Source organism: Mucor mucedo (assembly GCF_025094135.1).
Source record: "Mucor mucedo strain NRRL 3635 chromosome Unknown EV154scaffold_135, whole genome shotgun sequence".
NCBI classification, from domain to species: Eukaryota; Fungi; Mucoromycota; class Mucoromycetes; order Mucorales; family Mucoraceae; genus Mucor; species Mucor mucedo.
In genome coordinates this window covers 14,740-31,889 of record NW_026252419.1, presented here as the reverse complement: position 1 = coordinate 31,889, position 17,150 = coordinate 14,740, and the positions used below count along the sequence as shown (strand labels likewise).

Genomic DNA, 17,150 nt, shown 5'->3' with positions numbered 1-17,150 from the left:
ACCACCACCACCACCACAACAACAACCTCCACCACCACAACCTTATTATCCTTATATGCATCCATCCGCTTCAATGCATATGCCTCCTCCTCCACCTCCTCCCCCATCTCAACAACATCAGCAGCAACAACAGATGATGCCTCAACCCAATTATCATCATCCACCACCTCCTCCTCAGCAGCAACAACCTTTACCTCCTCCACCTCCACCTCCTCAACAACAACAACATCAACAGCATCATAGTCCTCCTACGACAGAAAAAAGATCGCCTGTTGAATTCAATCATGCCATCAATTATGTGAATAAAATCAAGGTAAAAAAAAAAACATGTATAAAAAAAAAAAAAATTGGGAAATCCTCGACTCACACACACTATTTAAAAGAACCGTTTCTCGAGTGATCCCGACATTTACAAACAATTTTTAGAAATACTTCAAACGTATCAAAAGGACCAAAAGCCCATCCAAGAGGTATATCTATATTATATAGAAAAAAAAATGATAGTGTGTATATATGTATGCGAATATAGGCTAACCTCTACCATCATAAAAAAAAGGTGTATGCGCATGTTCAATTTTTATTTAATGGTGCACCTGATTTATTAGATGAGTTCAAACAGTTTTTACCGGATATTACAGGACAACCCGCTAGTGTTTTATTCGATACCATCTCACCCACCTATTACAGCAGTTCGAAACGAGCGGGTGGGACACCACCACCGAACCATGCGGGTGGTAAAAAGAAGCGCGTCACCAATGTAAGTATTTCCCCCCCAAAAAAAAAAGTGGATATATAGGAGAGAGGAACCGGGGATATTCATCCTTATCTATCTACATATAGACGAATAAGAAGGCCAAACTATATCAAGCTAAAGAAGAGACAACCTCTTCATCCTCCATGCGAGACCCTTATAGTTATCCCAATTCACCATTTGACCCTGTACGTCCCTCGGTCTCGGCGGAAGAGATCGAGTTATTTGAACGTATTCGTAAACATATCGGTAACAAGCCCTCGTACGAAGAGTTCCTCAAGACATTAAACTTGTACACACAACAAATTCTGGATTTGAACGGTCTGGTAGAGCAAGTGGCCATCTTTATTGGTAACAATAAAGAGTTGTTTGATTGGTTTAAGAGTAGTGTAGGCTATGAACCTCAGGAACACCCTATTGAAAAACCAACACATCCTTTACCTAAACCTGATCTTGCTCATTGTAAAACAACCGATCAAAGTCCTAGTTACCGATGTGTCCCTAAAAACGTAAGTTGGCCGGTTTTTTGTGCCCTCCCCCCCCCCTTTTTTTTTTGATTTTTCTTTTTACTAAAATATAAGTTTATTTTCTGTGTATGTACACACACCTTTTAGTGGCAGTCGCAACCGTGTTCGGGTAGAGATCAGATCGCATGGGAAGTACTCAACGATGAATACGTGTCACATCCCATTTGGGCCAGTGAAGATGATGGATTTGTCGCGTCCAAGAAGAGTCAATATGAAGAAGCCATGCATCGTTGTGAAGAGGAACGATACGATTATAATATGAATATTGAAGCCAACTTGAACGTGATTGCACTTTTGGAACCCATTGCACGTCGTATTGAACAAATGACACCAGAAGAAAAGACGAATTTCAGATTGAGACCTGGGTTAGGAGGTCAATCAGTTACAATCTATGAACGTATTATTAAGAAAGTCTATGATAAAGAAAGAGGTACAGAGATTATTGAATTGTTGTATACCAATCCTGCTCAAGTGGTGCCTATTGTTTTGAGACGGTTAAAACAAAAAGATGAAGCATGGAAACGCGCACAGGTAAAAAAAAAAACTTGAAGGAAAAAAGGGGGAAGAAAGTAAAACTAAAAAAGAAAGATGATTCATAGCGAGAGTGGAATAAAATATGGCGAGAATTGGATGCAAAGAACTTTTATCGAGCATTGGATTACCAAGGGATTACATTCAAGAGCAACGATCGTAAAGCAATGGCACCAAAAGCACTTGTGAGTGAAATTGAAACATTACACCATGAAAAGAAATTGAAACGAGGTGAAAAATATGTGCATACCAAAGAACCTTATCAATATCAATTCCAATTCAAAGACCCACAAGTGTATAAAGATGTGACACGTGTGATTTATTCATTTATTGATCGACAATCGGGGTATTCCAGTAGTGACCGAGAAAAGATTCGTACGTTTATTCAAACATTTATCCCACTTTGTTTCCAAGTACAGGATGTGGTACCTGAAGGTATGTCACATTACACTGATGAGGTAGAGGAAGAGGAGATGGCAGAAGAGGATGACGATAATCATTCAACCAATACGGAAGAATCTGAATCAGATGTTGGAAGATCCTCACCCAGAAAACGTAGTATGTCCCCTTCACGTCGACGATCCGGAAGAAGCTCACGTAATCATCATGAGGATGAACATACCATGGATCTATTACGAGATGTCCTTACCAAGAATCAAAATGCCTTAGATGTTCATTCTAATGGTGGTGCTGCTGATCGATCCAGATCTCCTTCCTTGTCCACCCAAGAGGAGAATAACGTCAAAACAGAGGAAAAAGCCCAAGATTTAACAGCTCAAGTCATCTCGACCTTGACAGAAGGTTTCTTATCTTCCGCAACAGCACCTTCACTGGCCCAACAACAACAACCACAGGAAGAAGGGGATCGATTGTTTGCAGCTGCTGCAGCAGCAATTGCACCTGATGTCAAGAAAAGAGTCCTTTACAGCTTCTTTTGTAACACAACCTTTTACTGTTTCTTCCGACACTACGAGGTAAGAAAAAGAGGGAAGAAAAGAGAAATGCGTTTATATATATATATATGATACTTAAACGAGGATATATATATATATAACTAGATGCTGTATGAGCGACTTTGCAAGATTCGTGAGTTAAACCAACAGATGGAAGAGCACCCAAACATGGGTAAACGAGTGAATAAGGTTGCACGGGATTTAGGATTGTACAGTAGCCGATTTGATGATGTGGATGTACAAAACGGATATTATAACGCTGTATTGGATATGATTGATCGATTCTTTGATGGAGATATTGATCAACAAGTCTTTGAAGAACATTCACGGTATATCTTTGTGACGGATGCTTACTTGATTTTTACGATTGATAAATTAGTGCATTGCATGGTGAAACAAATTCAGGCGATTACAGTGGATCCTAAATCGGTGGAATTGATTCGATTGTTTCGTAGTGATAAAGGTGTGGAGTCTATGTCACCTAGAATTCTCTCTGTCTATCGTTTGAGAGCTGAAGATATTGTTGGACCTGATGAGAATCTGTACAAGATCAATTTTGTAAGTCCCCCCCCCCCCCCTTTTTATATATATATGCTTGTATAGTAGAGGGTTGATTAACACTGTGGAATTGATAGGATAATGAGGCAAAGAATATGACGATTCAGTTGATTGGAAAAGACGATTACATGTTGGAACCCACAGCGGAGGATCGATACCAAGATTATGTTGCCAGTTATATGGATTGGGTGAATACAACAGAAGGAATTGAAGCCTCACAGATGAAGCCCACATTTTTGACGCGGTAAAAAAAAAAAAAAAAGTCGAATTCATTTTATTCTGGGTGTAGACTGATATGTGTTTTTATATATATATATAGCAATTTGAGACCGCAGGACGAACATTTAAACAAGATCTTTGTGCGATCTAAATTACAATACAAGATTGATCAAGAGACATATCATATGTATTATATTGTAGGATCTGAAGATATCTTTGTTCGACCTCATTCGAATAATACAGTGAGATCCAGTCGACCATGGCATCAATGGATTGAATCCCCGACCACAGGTTGGTCAAAGCATTTGGATGAACCTACCAAACTTGCCATGGAGCAAGAAGCAAGGAATTTGCTCTCTTAATCTTTTTCTTTTTTTTTTTCTTCTATATATAAAAAAAAAGCTATATCTTATCCCCCCCCTACCCTTTCACCTTTTCTTTTTTTTCTTCTCTCTCTTTTTATATACTCGTTTCTTCTTCTTTTTTTTTTATATATATAATTGACAATAAATGATTAGATTCTCATAATCCAAAAAAAAAAAACTACTGAGAGCTGTCAGTGAAAACAGAGTGTGGGAAATAAAGCGGAGCAATAAAAAGATGGCAAGCTTAAAAAAAAAAAAAAAAAAATGGTGGTCAAAGGAATTCTTGCTTTATCTTGTGTACGTCAAAAAGAAGAAAAAAAATCCTAGTGTCTATGGGGACGGTATGAGTCATAGAAAAAAAAAAAAAGTGAAAAGAAGCCTAGGAAAAAAAAAAAGAAAAAGAGAAATAAAAAGAGTGGGGGGCGCAGATTTAAAAAAAAATAATAATATAAAGTCACAAACGTTTTCGAGGCATAAAGGAGCCCTGCTTCTGTCAAGGGTATTTTTTTTCCTTTTTTTTTTTTTCCCGTATATATATTTTTTATAAGAAAAAGATGCTCTCTGTTGCTGTATTTAGAAACGCTGCTGCTTTATCCGTTAGACGTAGTGTAGGTATGACTGCTGTTACTCGTCGTGCTTATACCACCACGGGTGGCGAAACCGAAACACCCAAGGAAGAAACGGCTAAAGTGGAAGTTGAATTAAGTGAAGAAGTGAAAAAGATGTTGGCTGAAAAGGATAAGCAGATTTCTGAACTCAAGGTAAAGAAAAAAAAAAAAGAAAAGAGGAGGGAAAGTGAGCGATCATTGTTAAGTAACAACGGGAAATCATGGTATAGGATGCTTACCTTCGTTGTCTTGCCGACCAAGAAAACGTACGTGAACGTAGTCGTAAAGAGATTTCAACCACCAAAGAATTCGCGATTCAAAAGTTTGCCAAGGACTTGTTAGATACGGTGGATATTTTAAACATGGCATTGACAGCTGTACCTGCTGATTTACGTGAAAAGAGCAGTGTTGCAGAAATTACCAAGGATGCTGAGAAAGTGTTTGATCAGTTAACAAATTTGTATACAGGTGTGTCGATGACCGAATCAGAATTGGTGAGAGCTTTAAAACGTCACGGTGTCGAACGTGAAGACCCTCAAGGTGATGCCTTTGATCCCAATAAGCATCAAGCTCTTTTCCAAACTCCTATGCCAGGTAAAGAAGCAGGTACCATTTTTGCTGTTCAAAAGATGGGTTATTCCTTGAAGGGTCGTGTGCTTCGTCCTGCTCAAGTTGGTGTCGTTGCTGAATCTCAGTAAAATACCTTTCCTCTACTGTAATATCCCCCCCCCCCCCTCCCTCCCTTCTCTTCTCTCTCTTTTAAAGTTTTAAAAAATAAATAACCGCTTGTAATAAAAAAAAAAGTGTATTATACAGTCCTAATCTACATGAATATAGCTAATGTAAAAGTTCCTTCGTTTCGAATCACGATTTGACTACAAAATAAAAAAGAAAGAGTCAGTTTATAACATATGACAGTAGCATGAGTATGCGCATATTTTTTTTTTTACTTGTTTTCGTATTCGACGTTCATGGTAGGACATTCAACTTTGTCTTCGTGGGTATGCTCGAGATGACGTGCTGTGTTGGCTAGGGAAGTGATGAATGCTGCTGTTTCGGGTTTTGCAATACCTCGCACTAGTAACGGATAATAAGTATTTTTTTTAAACAAGATAGACAAGCGTTACGTTGTATTTTCTTTACCTCCTAAACAGAGACCCTTTTCGTCGGCTACTAAGACGCCTTTCACACCTTCTTTATTTGCTCTACATGGTAAAAAGAAGTGTGTGTGTGTGAATATGAAAGCAATGGAGTTCAATTAAGAGAACATACAAATTGTCAAGTGTGGATATTAATTCGGATTCCATTACAGAAAGAAAAAAAAAAAAAAAAGAGGAAGACGAGAGAAGAGAAATTGCAAACGAAAAACACGTCATCATCATGCGCGCTTTTTTATTTTCGGGCAAAACTGTATTTGACAGTGACCAAACATTTGGGATTGACTTGGACACAACACGTCGGTATCGTTAGCCTCAATCCAAACATTCGAATCACACCCATTTTCATCACCCTCAGTAAACATGCAGTTTTTGTTAAAGTCCACCACATCAATCATCACTTTGAGCCGATCTTTTTACTCAACCTGTATGCCCCTAGTCAGTCGGGACCCAAGAAACAGTTTTATAGTGATCTTATAGAACTGCCTCTATTCAAAGATGAAATAGATATAGCACATTATACTAAGTATTCTAACTTCTTAATTGTCGGTGATTTTAACTATCATCATTACTCATCATATCGATCTTCGAATTCACCCACTCCCCACCCTATAGCGTCGTGGAAACGGATCCTCAGCCAACAACTTTATGACTGCATCAATTCAGATGATATAAGTGAAGTATTCTCTGTTGACAATCCACAAATAACATTCAGCCGGGGAACTTCACGCACAACCATTGATTACATTTTTGCGTCTCCTGCAATCAAAAGCAGTATCACCGCATCTGGGGTGAAATTTATTAACACTAACTGGACAGATCACGCTCTGCTATCCATTGATCTAATCATGGTGAGCAAAAAACACGGTAAAGGTATATATCGAGCGAACCCGGCACTGGTCAAGAACAAACGTTTCGTCGAACAATTATCTACACTACTACAAGATTTGAACCCTTCTACCACTCACGGCCCTCTTAATTCCCCTCAGAAGGAATGGGACGCTATGAAAAGAAAGGTAAGAAAGTTCTGTCAGAGCTTTAGCCGACACTACTGTCAATGGCGTGAAAAACAAATCGCTAGACTGCAAACTCGACGGTCCACGCTCATCGTTAAACATGCAAATTGTCCCGCCATCCTTAACCAACTTTTACCAACAGTTGAACATCAGTTAGGAATATTACAAAAGGAAGTGGCCGAAGTCGATGCAATTCGGGCTGGTAAACACTGGCGGGAACAAGGAGAAATTTCAGCTGGATACCTCAAGCGTACGATATCCCAACGGGAACAACAACGTAGCATGAAAGCAGTACACCATCCGATATCCGGGGAGCTATGCCATAATGACAAAGACATTCAGGAGTCTGTTAGAATTTACTACCAAGATTTGTTTAACCCGGATCCGATCAATCCCTCATCTGTTAATGCTATCTTATCTCACATTACTGAAGATTGTAAAATAACCAAAGATACTGCTGCAGGATTACTCCTTCCAATCACGATAGAGGAAATTCTAGAAGGTGCCAAACGATCTCCTGGCAAAAGCAGCCCGGGTTTGGACTCTATACCGTACGAAATTTTAAAACTTATCCTTGCTGACACTTATTTTAGCAACCTTTGTGTCATCATCTTTAATGAAGCGTTGACAAAATCAATTTTTCCGGACAGTTGGTTGAAAACATCGATGATCCTACTACCCAAGAAAGGTGATCTCACTCAACTAAAATGCTGGCGCCCAATTGCGCTCATTAATACAGATAGCAAAATATTTACTCGATTGATCAATTCGCGCATGATGGAGTCAGCAGCCGACATCCTTAGCCCACAACAACTAGGTTTTATGCCAGGACGTTTCATTGGTGATCATGGACTTACCCTTCAACTAGCCGTTGAACACGTCAAACATCAGATAACACCGGATGATGAGAGCTACCACTGTATTGGACTTCTACTCGACCAAGAAAAAGGATACGATAGGGTATCATCAGACTATTTACGCGCCACCCTATTAGCTTTTGGATATCCCCAGACCCTTATTAATACCATTACCGGGCTATTTTTTAACACTTCCATTCAGGTCAATATTAATGGCCACCTTTCACCAGCCATTCAACAAAACCGAGGATTACGACAAGGCGATCCGATCTCACCTCTCCTGTTCAACTTGGCATTCGATCCATTCCTGAAATCAATAACAAAACACCCCGATTATTCCGGGTTACCGTTCACGCCAACACCACCGGATAGTACATCGACTACTTCTACTTATACATTAAATAATGAAACGGCCTTGATCCCCAAACCTTTGCGACTTTGTGTCTACGCCGATGATACATTAGTTTTCCTTAAAAATCACTCGGATTTCCACATTCTTCAAGAGACCTACGCCCTCTACAGCGAAGCCTCCAATGCCAAACTGAATTATGATAAAACCGAAGCTTTTGCACTCAATGGTAAACCTTCTGAGGCTTGGACACAATTCTTACTGAACCACAACATCACTAAGTGGCACTCCCAATACTCGACAGCTCCACTGCGTTACTTGGGTTACCAACTCTGTTTCTCAACCAGTCAACGCAATCATTATGCTAACATCTTAATCGATAAGATTCAACAGGCATGCAACATCCACAAACAACGACAACTGTCAATTCGTGGACGAGCTACTGTTTTAAACTCTTTAATCTACTCAACACTATGGCATGTTATTCGGCTATTTCCCATGACTAAAGCCCAGATAGCCAAAATTCAATCGATTGGATACCAATTCCTTATGTTTCGAATGTTTCCAAAACTCAAATTGTCGATTCTTCAAAAACCACGATCACAAGGAGGACTCGGGATCCTAAACATCGGCCTTCAACAAAGGGTCTTTCAGTGGCGTTGGTTAAAACCCCTTTTAGAAGGTTATGGCTCCAACACTGACTGCCCAAAAGACGTGTACACTCTCCTCAAATTTGGACTGCGATCCTACAACGGGGATTTACCACACCATCACCTGCCATTGCTCTTAACAAAATATCGGGCTACCTCCCTCACTAATCATTATAGCCCATTTAGCACTATCTTCCAAGCTGTCGATTCCATTCCAAGAAACCTGACCAGCCTTCAGATCAACAAACACACCTGCCTTCAACTCCCCCTCTCATCCATCTGGATTCACACCAACACAACAACTACCGAAGACTCCTTCATCAAACCCGGAATTCAAAAGATGTTTGCACATCAACTATTCAGCATAGACGACAGTAACACGCAAATTATTCGCAAACCCTATTCCGCACTCACACAACATCCTACTTTGGCCAGACACTTTTTCCGACTACTGGATCAAAACATCATAATGTTAAATTTATTCTTTATTCGTCAATGCTTGTCCCCTGGAAATACATTTAACACAGACAGCCCGATACTACCTGAACAATCACACCTAGACCTGTCTCCCATAGTACATCATATGTTGACCCCCTTCTACGACAGCATCAAACAATTTGCAGGAATCAGGATTAATATCAATCGATTGGTACGACAACTCATGACGGGACAATCTCTCACTACAGCTCCATCCAACAGTCACCCTACAAACACAGCCTGGACAAAATTCTGGAAGACCAGCCTCCATCCAACATCACGCAATATATGGTACCGCTTGGTCCACAACAAAGCTCCTGTCAAATCCTTCCTCCATCGAGTCTTCCCTGATATCCATAACAGTCCCAATTGTGATATCTGCCCAAACATACTCGCAAATGCAGAACACGTTTTCGTCACCTGTCCCCAACGATGGTCCGTATGGGCTTCTATATTACTTGCTTTCAACCAACTACAAGATTTATCCAAACCAGAACAACAAGCCATTATTTTACAAAGCATTTTTCAGCTCAAATATCAAGGCACAATCACCACACTCCCTCACTGCAACTTCATACAACTACTAGGCTCGACTATCCACTCGATATGGCTATCACACCTCAACGAAATTTTCCGCGACATTACATTTCACGTAGAGACCACTGTCAAACGCACTCAGCAAACAATCGCTTCGTTACTCATAGAACAAGAAGAGGACATGGACATTTCCAAAAATATAAAAAATCAAAAAAATAACAAAAGCTAAAAACCCAAAAATATCCCACATCATCTCCTTCGCTCCACCCTTACATTAATCCCCATCCCCGTACCCATTATTCCACAGTCACTCAATTGTCCGGTCCAATAATATTTGCGATTCGAATTGTTGACTTTAAACAATAAAGATCTAGTCTCTTTCATACAAAAAAAAAAAAAAAAACATTTGGGATTGACTTTTTTTTTTTTAATATTTTGTATGACACATGTTTCAAGCATAAGTATTTGAAAGGAGAGCGCCAATAGGAAAAACAACAGATTTACGCTTTAATTCATCTCATCCGGGAAGAATTCATTTTTAAAACGAGCTTTGTGACTGATCATGTCCATGAGATATCACTTGTCTTGAGCCAGACAAAAAAGCTTGTATGTGCTTGACAATTGCTGCTTTGTGAAATGATGCCAAAAGTCATGTGTAGTAACTTTTACTAGTTATTGGAAAATGCAAAATAATATCTTGAATACCGTTTAGACCATGCAATACATCACATTTGTGACGCTTAATAAGGTTTGATGTAATAATAATGCATGTTTATCAAAGCGCTAAAAAAAAAATTTAGAGAATGTCGCCATGTACAACCCAATTTTGACAGCACCACAACAGTAGTAACAAAGGAAGGGGGGGGGGCGTTTAGTTAGCTGAGAGTAACTTTATCATCACACACAAGGGAATTTAGGCTTCGTTTTATTTCATCAGTGTTTGACAGTTCATATCCACCTGGATAACATACTTTTAAGAGATGAATATGTCCTATTTGGGATAAATGCTATGCTACTAGAATCCACATCATTTCCCCTCATTGTTCTAAAGTGTTTTTTTTTTGCAGCAAGTGATAAACTAAACAAAATCGTCCGTCAGACCAACTGAGTCTGTGATCCTTCCCTTTGTAGGCTGTATGGTACAATGAAGAAAGGTGGCATTCACAGGCAAGTAAATTATTAATACATCATACCATCATCTACTCCAAAATAGCATGACGCGTAGCAGCAGCAGCAATGTGTTCAAATGTAGTTTGGATAACCGCCCATGTTTTATTGGCCACTCTGTTTCCTCCCACTTGAACACAAAGCTCCAACATACAAAAAAAAAAAAAAAAAAAATCTTTTTTTTTATTTTACTTTTTTTTTTGTAGACAACATATAAACCACGCATAGATGACAGAAAACGAAAAGAAAGACATTCTAATTCAATTGTTAAAGCAAGAATTAACCAAAGAAGCACTACCTCAAAACTTTCGCGATATCTTGAGTAAGACGCTACAGGTACTTTCGCATCAAAATAAAGATCTAGACAAGCTGCGACAGGAGCGAGACAAGTTCCGTAAAGAAGCTGAACATTGTGAGACCAAGTCCTTGCAATTGACCAACTATGTGAAAGCGGCTGAAGATAATTACAATGCGCTTGCTAAACTATACAAAGGTGAACATACAAAGACGCTAGATCAACAAGAACAAATCATACAATATCAGACCAGACTAAAGGAGTTGGGTGAGGAACAAACAGCGCGAGAACTCGTGATTCGACAACAAATTGAACACATGAAGCAGTTAAGTGATGAACGGGTCGAGAAACAACGGGAAGAGTATACCAAATCAGCCAATAAACAAGCCATGGGAAGAAGAAATATCGAAGAAAAATTAATGCACAAGGATGCCGAATTAAACGATCTCAAGAAACGATTACAGGATCTGGAAACACGGTTTAATCACTTGGAGGCTCAGAAGCAAGAGAAAGTAAACGAAGCTGATTTTTACAAGAAGGAAAACTCACAGTTGAAATTGTTGGTGGCTTACTTGCAACCACAACAATTGCAAGCTCAAAATCAAACCCATATCCAAACTTTACCCCAACCTCCTCACAATCCACGTTATTAGTTTATGTAATAAACACGGGACAATGATTTTTTTTTATTAGTTTTTTTTTAATAAGAAAGAAAAAAAAAAAAAAGGGTATTCTATAGTGATAGAGGATAGAGGATTTAAGGTGAAGTTGGTTTTCTCAAGAAGGAGGTGGCCCTTTTAATGAAATTAGTAGGCTCCTCCTTTTTACTAGTATGAGACAAGAAGCTCAGTCTTTTACTAGCTGTATTGACAGTGGGACGTGCCATTGGTTTCAGTCTTTGGATGGCTCTCTTTTCACCATGGTGAGCAGCCTTTTCATACCATTGCATAGCAGCGTGTTCATCTTTAGTAGTACCGATACCCATTTCAGTAAAGTAGCCTACGGCATACTCTGCTCTGGGTAATTGAGAACGGGCAGCACACATGGCCCATGCATAGGCCTGTTCATCAGAAGGAGGCAAGATATGAGGGATCCCTACCAAGTACCAAGCTGTCAAAGCGAAACACGATTCAGGATGCTGTTGTTCTGCAGCGATACTATAATAGTGGATGGATAAACCAGGATCCGATGTACAGTCAAGTTTTCCAAATTCATAACATTCGCCGAGACGATGCGCAGAGGGGGCATAACCCAAACTGGCTGCTTCATGGTACAGACTGACGGCATATTTAAGATCGATAAAGAGAATGGATTCAAGGCCAATTTCATGGAGTCTAGCGAGTTCATGTAAAGCATGTGGGTATTGAACTGTAGCTGCTTCAGCCGATCTTTTTAACCATTTATGACCATCACGTATGTTTCTAGACCGGTTTAATTCACCCTTCATTTCTGCCAAGCCAAGCCGATACATTGCGCCAGGATGATTCAGGGTGGCTGCTTTCCTGTTTCATGTATTCTTTTTTAGTGTCTAATCTTTTTGTATGAATTTAACAATTTTTTTTACCTGTAGTATTGAACTGCTTTGGCCTTGTCTTTTCTTGTGCCGAGACCATCTTCATAACATTTCGCAGTTCTAAGTAAATAAATAAATAAATAAAAAATTTAATACAAAAAAAAAAAAAATTATATAAATAAACATGTCATGCACAAGTATGAATTGCATTATCTATCAAGTTGATCTTTAGGGACATCAAAAAGGTAAAAAAAAAAGAGCCCTCAACACCTTACCTATAGGCTGCATCAGGATGATGATGTTTGGCTGATTGTACAAATAAAGGAAAAGATTTGTCAAAATCAGCTTTACCGGTTTTATTCAATAGACCGGCTGCATACATATTGGCAAGGTAGTACTGAGATTCACTATGACCACGCATTGCGATTTGCTTTAAGGATTTTTCAGCTTCCAACATGTAGGCTCTCTGTTGATTTGATGCATTGATGTCTCCACCTTCCTGCTGTTGTTGCTGTGCTAATCGTTTAGAAGCTTCCACTAAAAAGATGGCAAAATCACATTGAATTTCCATATTGTTGGTCTTTTTGGCATTTTCTCGATACATGTTGATGGTGGTGCTGTAAGAAAGTAAAGATGCATTTTGACCGGGTTTTAAGTGAGAATGGTCTAGTAGTGGATCACTAACGGTGGATTGAAGACTGTGTTGTGAAGAAGAAAAGGAACGGTTACGGACTGAATTAAATAAAGGTTGAGGTGATACGGGAGAGGCGATAGAAAGTGGACTGGAGAGTCGATGACTGATACGCAATTCCTCCTTTTTTTTCATATCTTGATGCCAATGCGTGTTATTTGTAGCTACTTTGACATCCGTCATTGTTGCAGCAGGTGGTGTTTGTAACATTTTTGGTTTTTCTATAATAATTATTTTAATAAGAAGAAAGAAGAAAGTTTAATGAAAAAAAAAAAAGATTTAACAAGAAATAAAAAAAAAAAAGCACTTTAACTATTATGTGTGTTTGTTAGGGCACTTTTGCATTAAAAAAAAAAGGTTCCACTCACATGTCCTACTATTTTTGGCAAAGGTCGAACGCCCAAGGGTTGCCCTCATCCTTAGCAACGGAGTGGGGGGGGGACGGAAAAGGAGGAGTAGGGATTAGTATATACTTTCTGGTCTGACCCTTCCCCCCTCCTTTTTTTTTTTACTTGGTTGCAGACATAAGAAAAGACTCCTTTAATATAGATATATGAATTTCCTTTACTCCCGGTTATCTAACCGCTTTTCTCAATGTCATTTTTCAAAACATGGATAAATGAGGCACCTTTTTTTTTTATGGATGCGCTTTATTTATTTATCGTGTAACATATTCTTAAAATGCGTGGCTCTGCGTGTTTATTCCTTTTTTAAAAAAAGCGCAGAAATTTGTTGATTCCATAGCGTCTTTTTTAAAAAGAAAGGCGTGATGTTATTATTCGGGCGAGAAGAAAAGGAAAGAGGGGGTATGTAATTGAAAAGTGTGTATTTCTCTCTTATTCTTTCTCAATATGGTAGTACTACCCAAAAAAAAAAAAAAAAAACGGGTTATTATTATTTGTCTGTGTTCACATATACTTTCTCTTTCTTACCGGGAGTTGTTCTTCGGTATATGTTCTTTTCCGCCAGTTCTATGTAAAAAAAAAAAAAAAAGAGAGATAAATATATAAGCAGTGCCACATAAAGAGACACCTTTTACCTTCCATTGTAACAATAGCCATATGACTATACAAGTCATCAAAAACATTGTCATTATCTCGGGTGCATCCATCATTGTACGTTGCACCTTGACTGTCACTCCTCCTCCTGCTGCTGCTGCTGCCTTACACAATGGCGCCTCTACCACTGCTGGTGGTGCTGATAGTACGGTCTCCTCGTTCACCCGGTTGTATAAACCCTTAGTTTGATGCATAGCGTTGATCGGGTTCTTCTTTTCTTGTGGTTGCGCTGTTTCATTTTCTAGAGCGGGTATCACCCATTTAAGAAATTCTTCGTCAGATGGACTCCCTCCTTCGGCTGCTATTGCTGCTGCTGCTGCTGCTGCTGCTACGGGCGGTGGCTGTGTGAGTTGTTTAATGGCAGTCAATGCTTCCTTATTTAATACAATATCATCTTTGGGAATTTCGTATTCGGGCCAGTCGTCTTCGATCTCATAATCCATGAGATATTCCTCTACAGTGCGATCGTCCGCATCGTCTACTAATGGGTAGACATTCCATTCATTGGTTGAGCTCATGTTTTTTTTTTTAAAAAAAAGTAAGAAAGAGTGTAAAAAAGACAGAAAAAAAAACTAAAAAGAAGGGATACAAGGGGGTAGGAGGAGCAACCTAAATATATACATATTTCTTGTTTATAGGATTTTCAACTGAACAAGTAACCTTACACGTGTACAGCTTATAAGCTGTCAGGAACCATTTAAAACGTAAGAAGGTTACCTATGTGGTAGTCAAAAAAAAAAAAAAAAAAGGAAGGCGGGGAATATTCTAATTATAATGTATGAACACTAGCCTGCAAAACAAAATAAGTGGTTCCATCACAATGCAATGGATATCACCAAGTAAAATAGTAAGAAAGAACGAGTTGACTTGCTTGATTCTGCCCTTTTTATCGAAACCCCGGATCATTAAAAAAAAAAAAAATTGGGGTGATACAATGGACCCACTGCTTGGGTTCTTAATTACTATTGTGTACAAGAGAGGTATGGGCCATAAAACCTCATTTTCTGTTGTGTGTATGTGTGTATATGGCCAGAATATATCAACAGAGGGCTATAAATGAGAGTGTGCTGTTTGGTTCATGACGTTTCATTTTAGCGCACTTTACGTAGATGGCAGGTCACTCGTTACAATGGGCGAAAAAGTCATGCCATAACCAAGATAAACTTTCAGTTTCAAAACTCACACATTAGCAGCGGAAAACACTAGTCACATTCGTCAACGGAGTGGAACCCAACAGAGATTATCCGTCCAGGAACAAGCAATCCTAATGTGTGTGAGAAAAAAAGTCAGACAATATGGCAATTGGACCTTTATACTGACAGAGAAAATTCCTGATCTTTTAATACCACTCATTCTTATTCAAACATACCCTTGTACCGCACAATTACTGTATAAGGTATATTATGCTCTCGAAAGAAACACTTGCATACAGCTGGGAATGATTGCATTAAATTGTGTTTTCTGCTTAAATCAGAATAAGTGAAATTAACATTTTAAACACTAATTTAAATAGGTGCAGTTTATTTATATAAGGTTGGGAAGCATGATCTATATGTCTAGTATTCTAAAGAAAGAAAAAAAAAAGTATATGGTTGATGGTTTTACTGGAATAGATTTCTGTCTAGTTTATATAAATATATATATTGACAAGTAAATACCATAGAAGAGAGTATCCCTGAGTAAGACCATCCCTAAAAATGTACATTCGTATTACCCACTTCTTCCTGGGACGGCTATGGAATCATATCCCGGAAGGGAACCAGAGAAACTGTACAGTCTATTTGATCTGATAGCGGTTGTATATGATGGCACCCTTGAAATATCGATTCCTTCCCACGGTAAAGGTAAAATATTATCGTCTAGTGAAGTTGGTGTATGTGGGCGTGTGCTTGAGTCTCCTTCATCATCTGTATCATTGGGTGCTAGTGTTCGGTTGGCTCCGCTCGCTGCTTCGTTAGGTGCTGATATGGCAATCGAAGGTGGTAAATCGCCTCTGGCAATTAAATCAGCGACTTGTTGAGGATCGTAAGGTGCAGATTTCCAAGCGTCCTCGTAGGAAGGCAAGGCATTTTCATCTTCCTCTGGGGATATTTCAGAAATAACGATCGGGATTGCTGCACGTAACTCTGTAATAAAATAGGTGTTTAGTATTTATCTTGGGGGATGAGTAAAAACGGTTTATCTTTTTACCTGATATATGACCGTCTGCATTTGTTAAAGAGACTGTGAATTTAAGCTTATGCTTGATTTTTATCAGATCACAATTTGAATCAGTTTGGGCAAGATGTGAGTTGTAATCGGGTACAGTCAATAATTCAGTCTTTGTCCATTGATCCGGTCCAGAAGCGAAATGTTCGTCACGTAAATGTTTTATCACTTTGCCTTCCATTTTCGAATGATCGTCGGCGGACAAGGTTGTGTACTCTTTTAAAACACAAGATACGGATCTAACTCTTAAGTCTTGAGCTATGGGTACAAGCGCAAAAGTGATGGGTATGATACTACCTAATCCAAATACTTTTGTTGGTACACTGATGTCATAGCTTAGTTTATCGACCCAAACATTCGATATCACCAGTGATTGTGACAACTCTAGTGAAGATGGCAGTAAAACTCGGGAAACCCGTAAAAGTTTCTTATCGTTGTAATTCATTGAAAATGTGGGTCGTTCCACTGTCGCCTTTAGTCTGTAATTTACTTCACCTAAATCATGTTGCACACTCTCTGGTAAATCGCCTGGTAAAGGTACACACCCATAGAGTTTTTCGGACGTTCAAAGCTCAATTTTTTTGGTTAATCTTAATATGGACATTGTCGGGTTATAGAATTTTTTGTATTTCGGTGGAACCGTTTTTGCCAAAATAAAAATGG

The 17,150-nt window shown here is 38.9% G+C and overlaps 7 protein-coding genes across 7 annotated transcripts; 3 read left to right on the top strand and 4 right to left on the bottom strand.

The window, feature by feature from the left end:
* The first annotated feature begins 63 nt into the window (after positions 1-63).
* EV154DRAFT_524921 (uncharacterized protein) lies at positions 64-4,082 on the top strand. The gene is made up of 9 exons (XM_051603226.1): positions 64-313; positions 384-470; positions 557-757; positions 841-1,260; positions 1,366-1,809; positions 1,878-2,783; positions 2,868-3,320; positions 3,398-3,564; positions 3,640-4,082. Exons 1-9 carry the CDS (start codon positions 74-76, stop codon positions 3,899-3,901), a joined length of 3,180 nt encoding a protein of 1,059 aa, XP_051452766.1. The 5' UTR covers positions 64-73; the 3' UTR covers positions 3,902-4,082.
* Positions 4,083-4,205: 123 nt separating this feature from the next.
* On the top strand, positions 4,206-5,314 carry EV154DRAFT_524917 (co-chaperone GrpE). Its single transcript, XM_051603225.1, has 2 exons — positions 4,206-4,665; positions 4,743-5,314. The coding sequence occupies exons 1-2, from the start codon at positions 4,459-4,461 to the stop codon at positions 5,208-5,210; spliced, it is 675 nt and encodes a 224-aa protein (XP_051452765.1). The 5' UTR covers positions 4,206-4,458; the 3' UTR covers positions 5,211-5,314.
* On the bottom strand, positions 5,315-5,844 carry EV154DRAFT_524916 (uncharacterized protein). The gene is made up of 4 exons (XM_051603224.1): positions 5,785-5,844; positions 5,656-5,717; positions 5,463-5,589; positions 5,315-5,387 (listed from the first exon to the last, which is right to left on the bottom strand). Exons 1-4 carry the CDS (start codon positions 5,817-5,819, stop codon positions 5,336-5,338), a joined length of 276 nt encoding a protein of 91 aa, XP_051452764.1. The 5' UTR covers positions 5,820-5,844; the 3' UTR covers positions 5,315-5,335.
* A 5,106-nt stretch (positions 5,845-10,950) lies between these two features.
* Positions 10,951-11,670, top strand: EV154DRAFT_568826 (uncharacterized protein; the record flags this gene model as incomplete). Its single annotated transcript, XM_051606096.1, has 1 exon — positions 10,951-11,670. The coding sequence occupies one exon, from the start codon at positions 10,951-10,953 to the stop codon at positions 11,668-11,670; it is 720 nt and encodes a 239-aa protein (XP_051452763.1).
* Positions 11,671-11,683: 13 nt separating this feature from the next.
* On the bottom strand, positions 11,684-13,526 carry EV154DRAFT_524909 (uncharacterized protein). The gene is made up of 3 exons (XM_051603223.1): positions 12,806-13,526; positions 12,582-12,650; positions 11,684-12,519 (listed from the first exon to the last, which is right to left on the bottom strand). Exons 1-3 carry the CDS (start codon positions 13,429-13,431, stop codon positions 11,775-11,777), a joined length of 1,440 nt encoding a protein of 479 aa, XP_051452762.1. The 5' UTR covers positions 13,432-13,526; the 3' UTR covers positions 11,684-11,774.
* Positions 13,527-13,772: 246 nt separating this feature from the next.
* On the bottom strand, positions 13,773-14,927 carry EV154DRAFT_54201 (uncharacterized protein). Its single transcript, XM_051604500.1, has 3 exons — positions 14,261-14,927; positions 14,154-14,192; positions 13,773-14,081 (listed from the first exon to the last, which is right to left on the bottom strand). The coding sequence occupies exons 1-3, from the start codon at positions 14,795-14,797 to the stop codon at positions 14,058-14,060; spliced, it is 600 nt and encodes a 199-aa protein (XP_051452761.1). The 5' UTR covers positions 14,798-14,927; the 3' UTR covers positions 13,773-14,057.
* Positions 14,928-15,857: 930 nt separating this feature from the next.
* EV154DRAFT_555452 (uncharacterized protein) lies at positions 15,858-16,932 on the bottom strand (the record flags this gene model as incomplete). Its single annotated transcript, XM_051605275.1, has 2 exons — positions 15,858-16,405; positions 16,470-16,932. 2 exons carry the CDS (start codon positions 16,930-16,932, stop codon positions 15,990-15,992), a joined length of 879 nt encoding a protein of 292 aa, XP_051452760.1. The 3' UTR covers positions 15,858-15,989.
* Between the last annotated feature and the right edge of the window lie 218 nt (positions 16,933-17,150).

Bases quoted from the DNA above. Each gene is read 5' to 3' on its own strand.
- EV154DRAFT_524921 (XM_051603226.1), top strand. From the start codon at position 74: ATGCATATGCCTCCTCCTCCACCTCCTCCCCCATCTCAACAACATCAG. The intron at 2,784-2,867 runs GTAAGAAAAAGA...ATATATAACTAG, and splicing joins GTTTCTTCCGACACTACGAG to ATGCTGTATGAGCGACTTTG. The intron at 3,565-3,639 runs GTAAAAAAAAAA...ATATATATATAG, and splicing joins AAGCCCACATTTTTGACGCG to CAATTTGAGACCGCAGGACG.
- EV154DRAFT_524917 (XM_051603225.1), top strand. From the start codon at position 4,459: ATGCTCTCTGTTGCTGTATTTAGAAACGCTGCTGCTTTATCCGTTAGA. The intron at 4,666-4,742 runs GTAAAGAAAAAA...ATCATGGTATAG, and splicing joins AGCAGATTTCTGAACTCAAG to GATGCTTACCTTCGTTGTCT.
- EV154DRAFT_524916 (XM_051603224.1), bottom strand. From the start codon at position 5,819: ATGGAATCCGAATTAATATCCACACTTGACAATTT. The intron at 5,590-5,655 runs GTAAAGAAAATA...ATCCGTTACTAG, and splicing joins AAAGGGTCTCTGTTTAGGAG to TGCGAGGTATTGCAAAACCC. The intron at 5,388-5,462 runs GTAAAAAAAAAA...TTTATTTTGTAG, and splicing joins AACGTCGAATACGAAAACAA to TCAAATCGTGATTCGAAACG.
- EV154DRAFT_524909 (XM_051603223.1), bottom strand. From the start codon at position 13,431: ATGTTACAAACACCACCTGCTGCAACAATGACGGATGTCAAAGTAGCT. The intron at 12,651-12,805 runs GTAAGGTGTTGA...TTATTTACTTAG, and splicing joins CATCCTGATGCAGCCTATAG to AACTGCGAAATGTTATGAAG. The intron at 12,520-12,581 runs GTAAAAAAAATT...TACATGAAACAG, and splicing joins AAAGCAGTTCAATACTACAG to GAAAGCAGCCACCCTGAATC.
- EV154DRAFT_54201 (XM_051604500.1), bottom strand. From the start codon at position 14,797: ATGAGCTCAACCAATGAATGGAATGTCTACCCATTAGTAGACGATGCG. The intron at 14,193-14,260 runs GTAAAAGGTGTC...TTTTTTACATAG, and splicing joins GGCTATTGTTACAATGGAAG to AACTGGCGGAAAAGAACATA. The intron at 14,082-14,153 runs GTAAGAAAGAGA...TTTTTTGGGTAG, and splicing joins ATACCGAAGAACAACTCCCG to TACTACCATATTGAGAAAGA.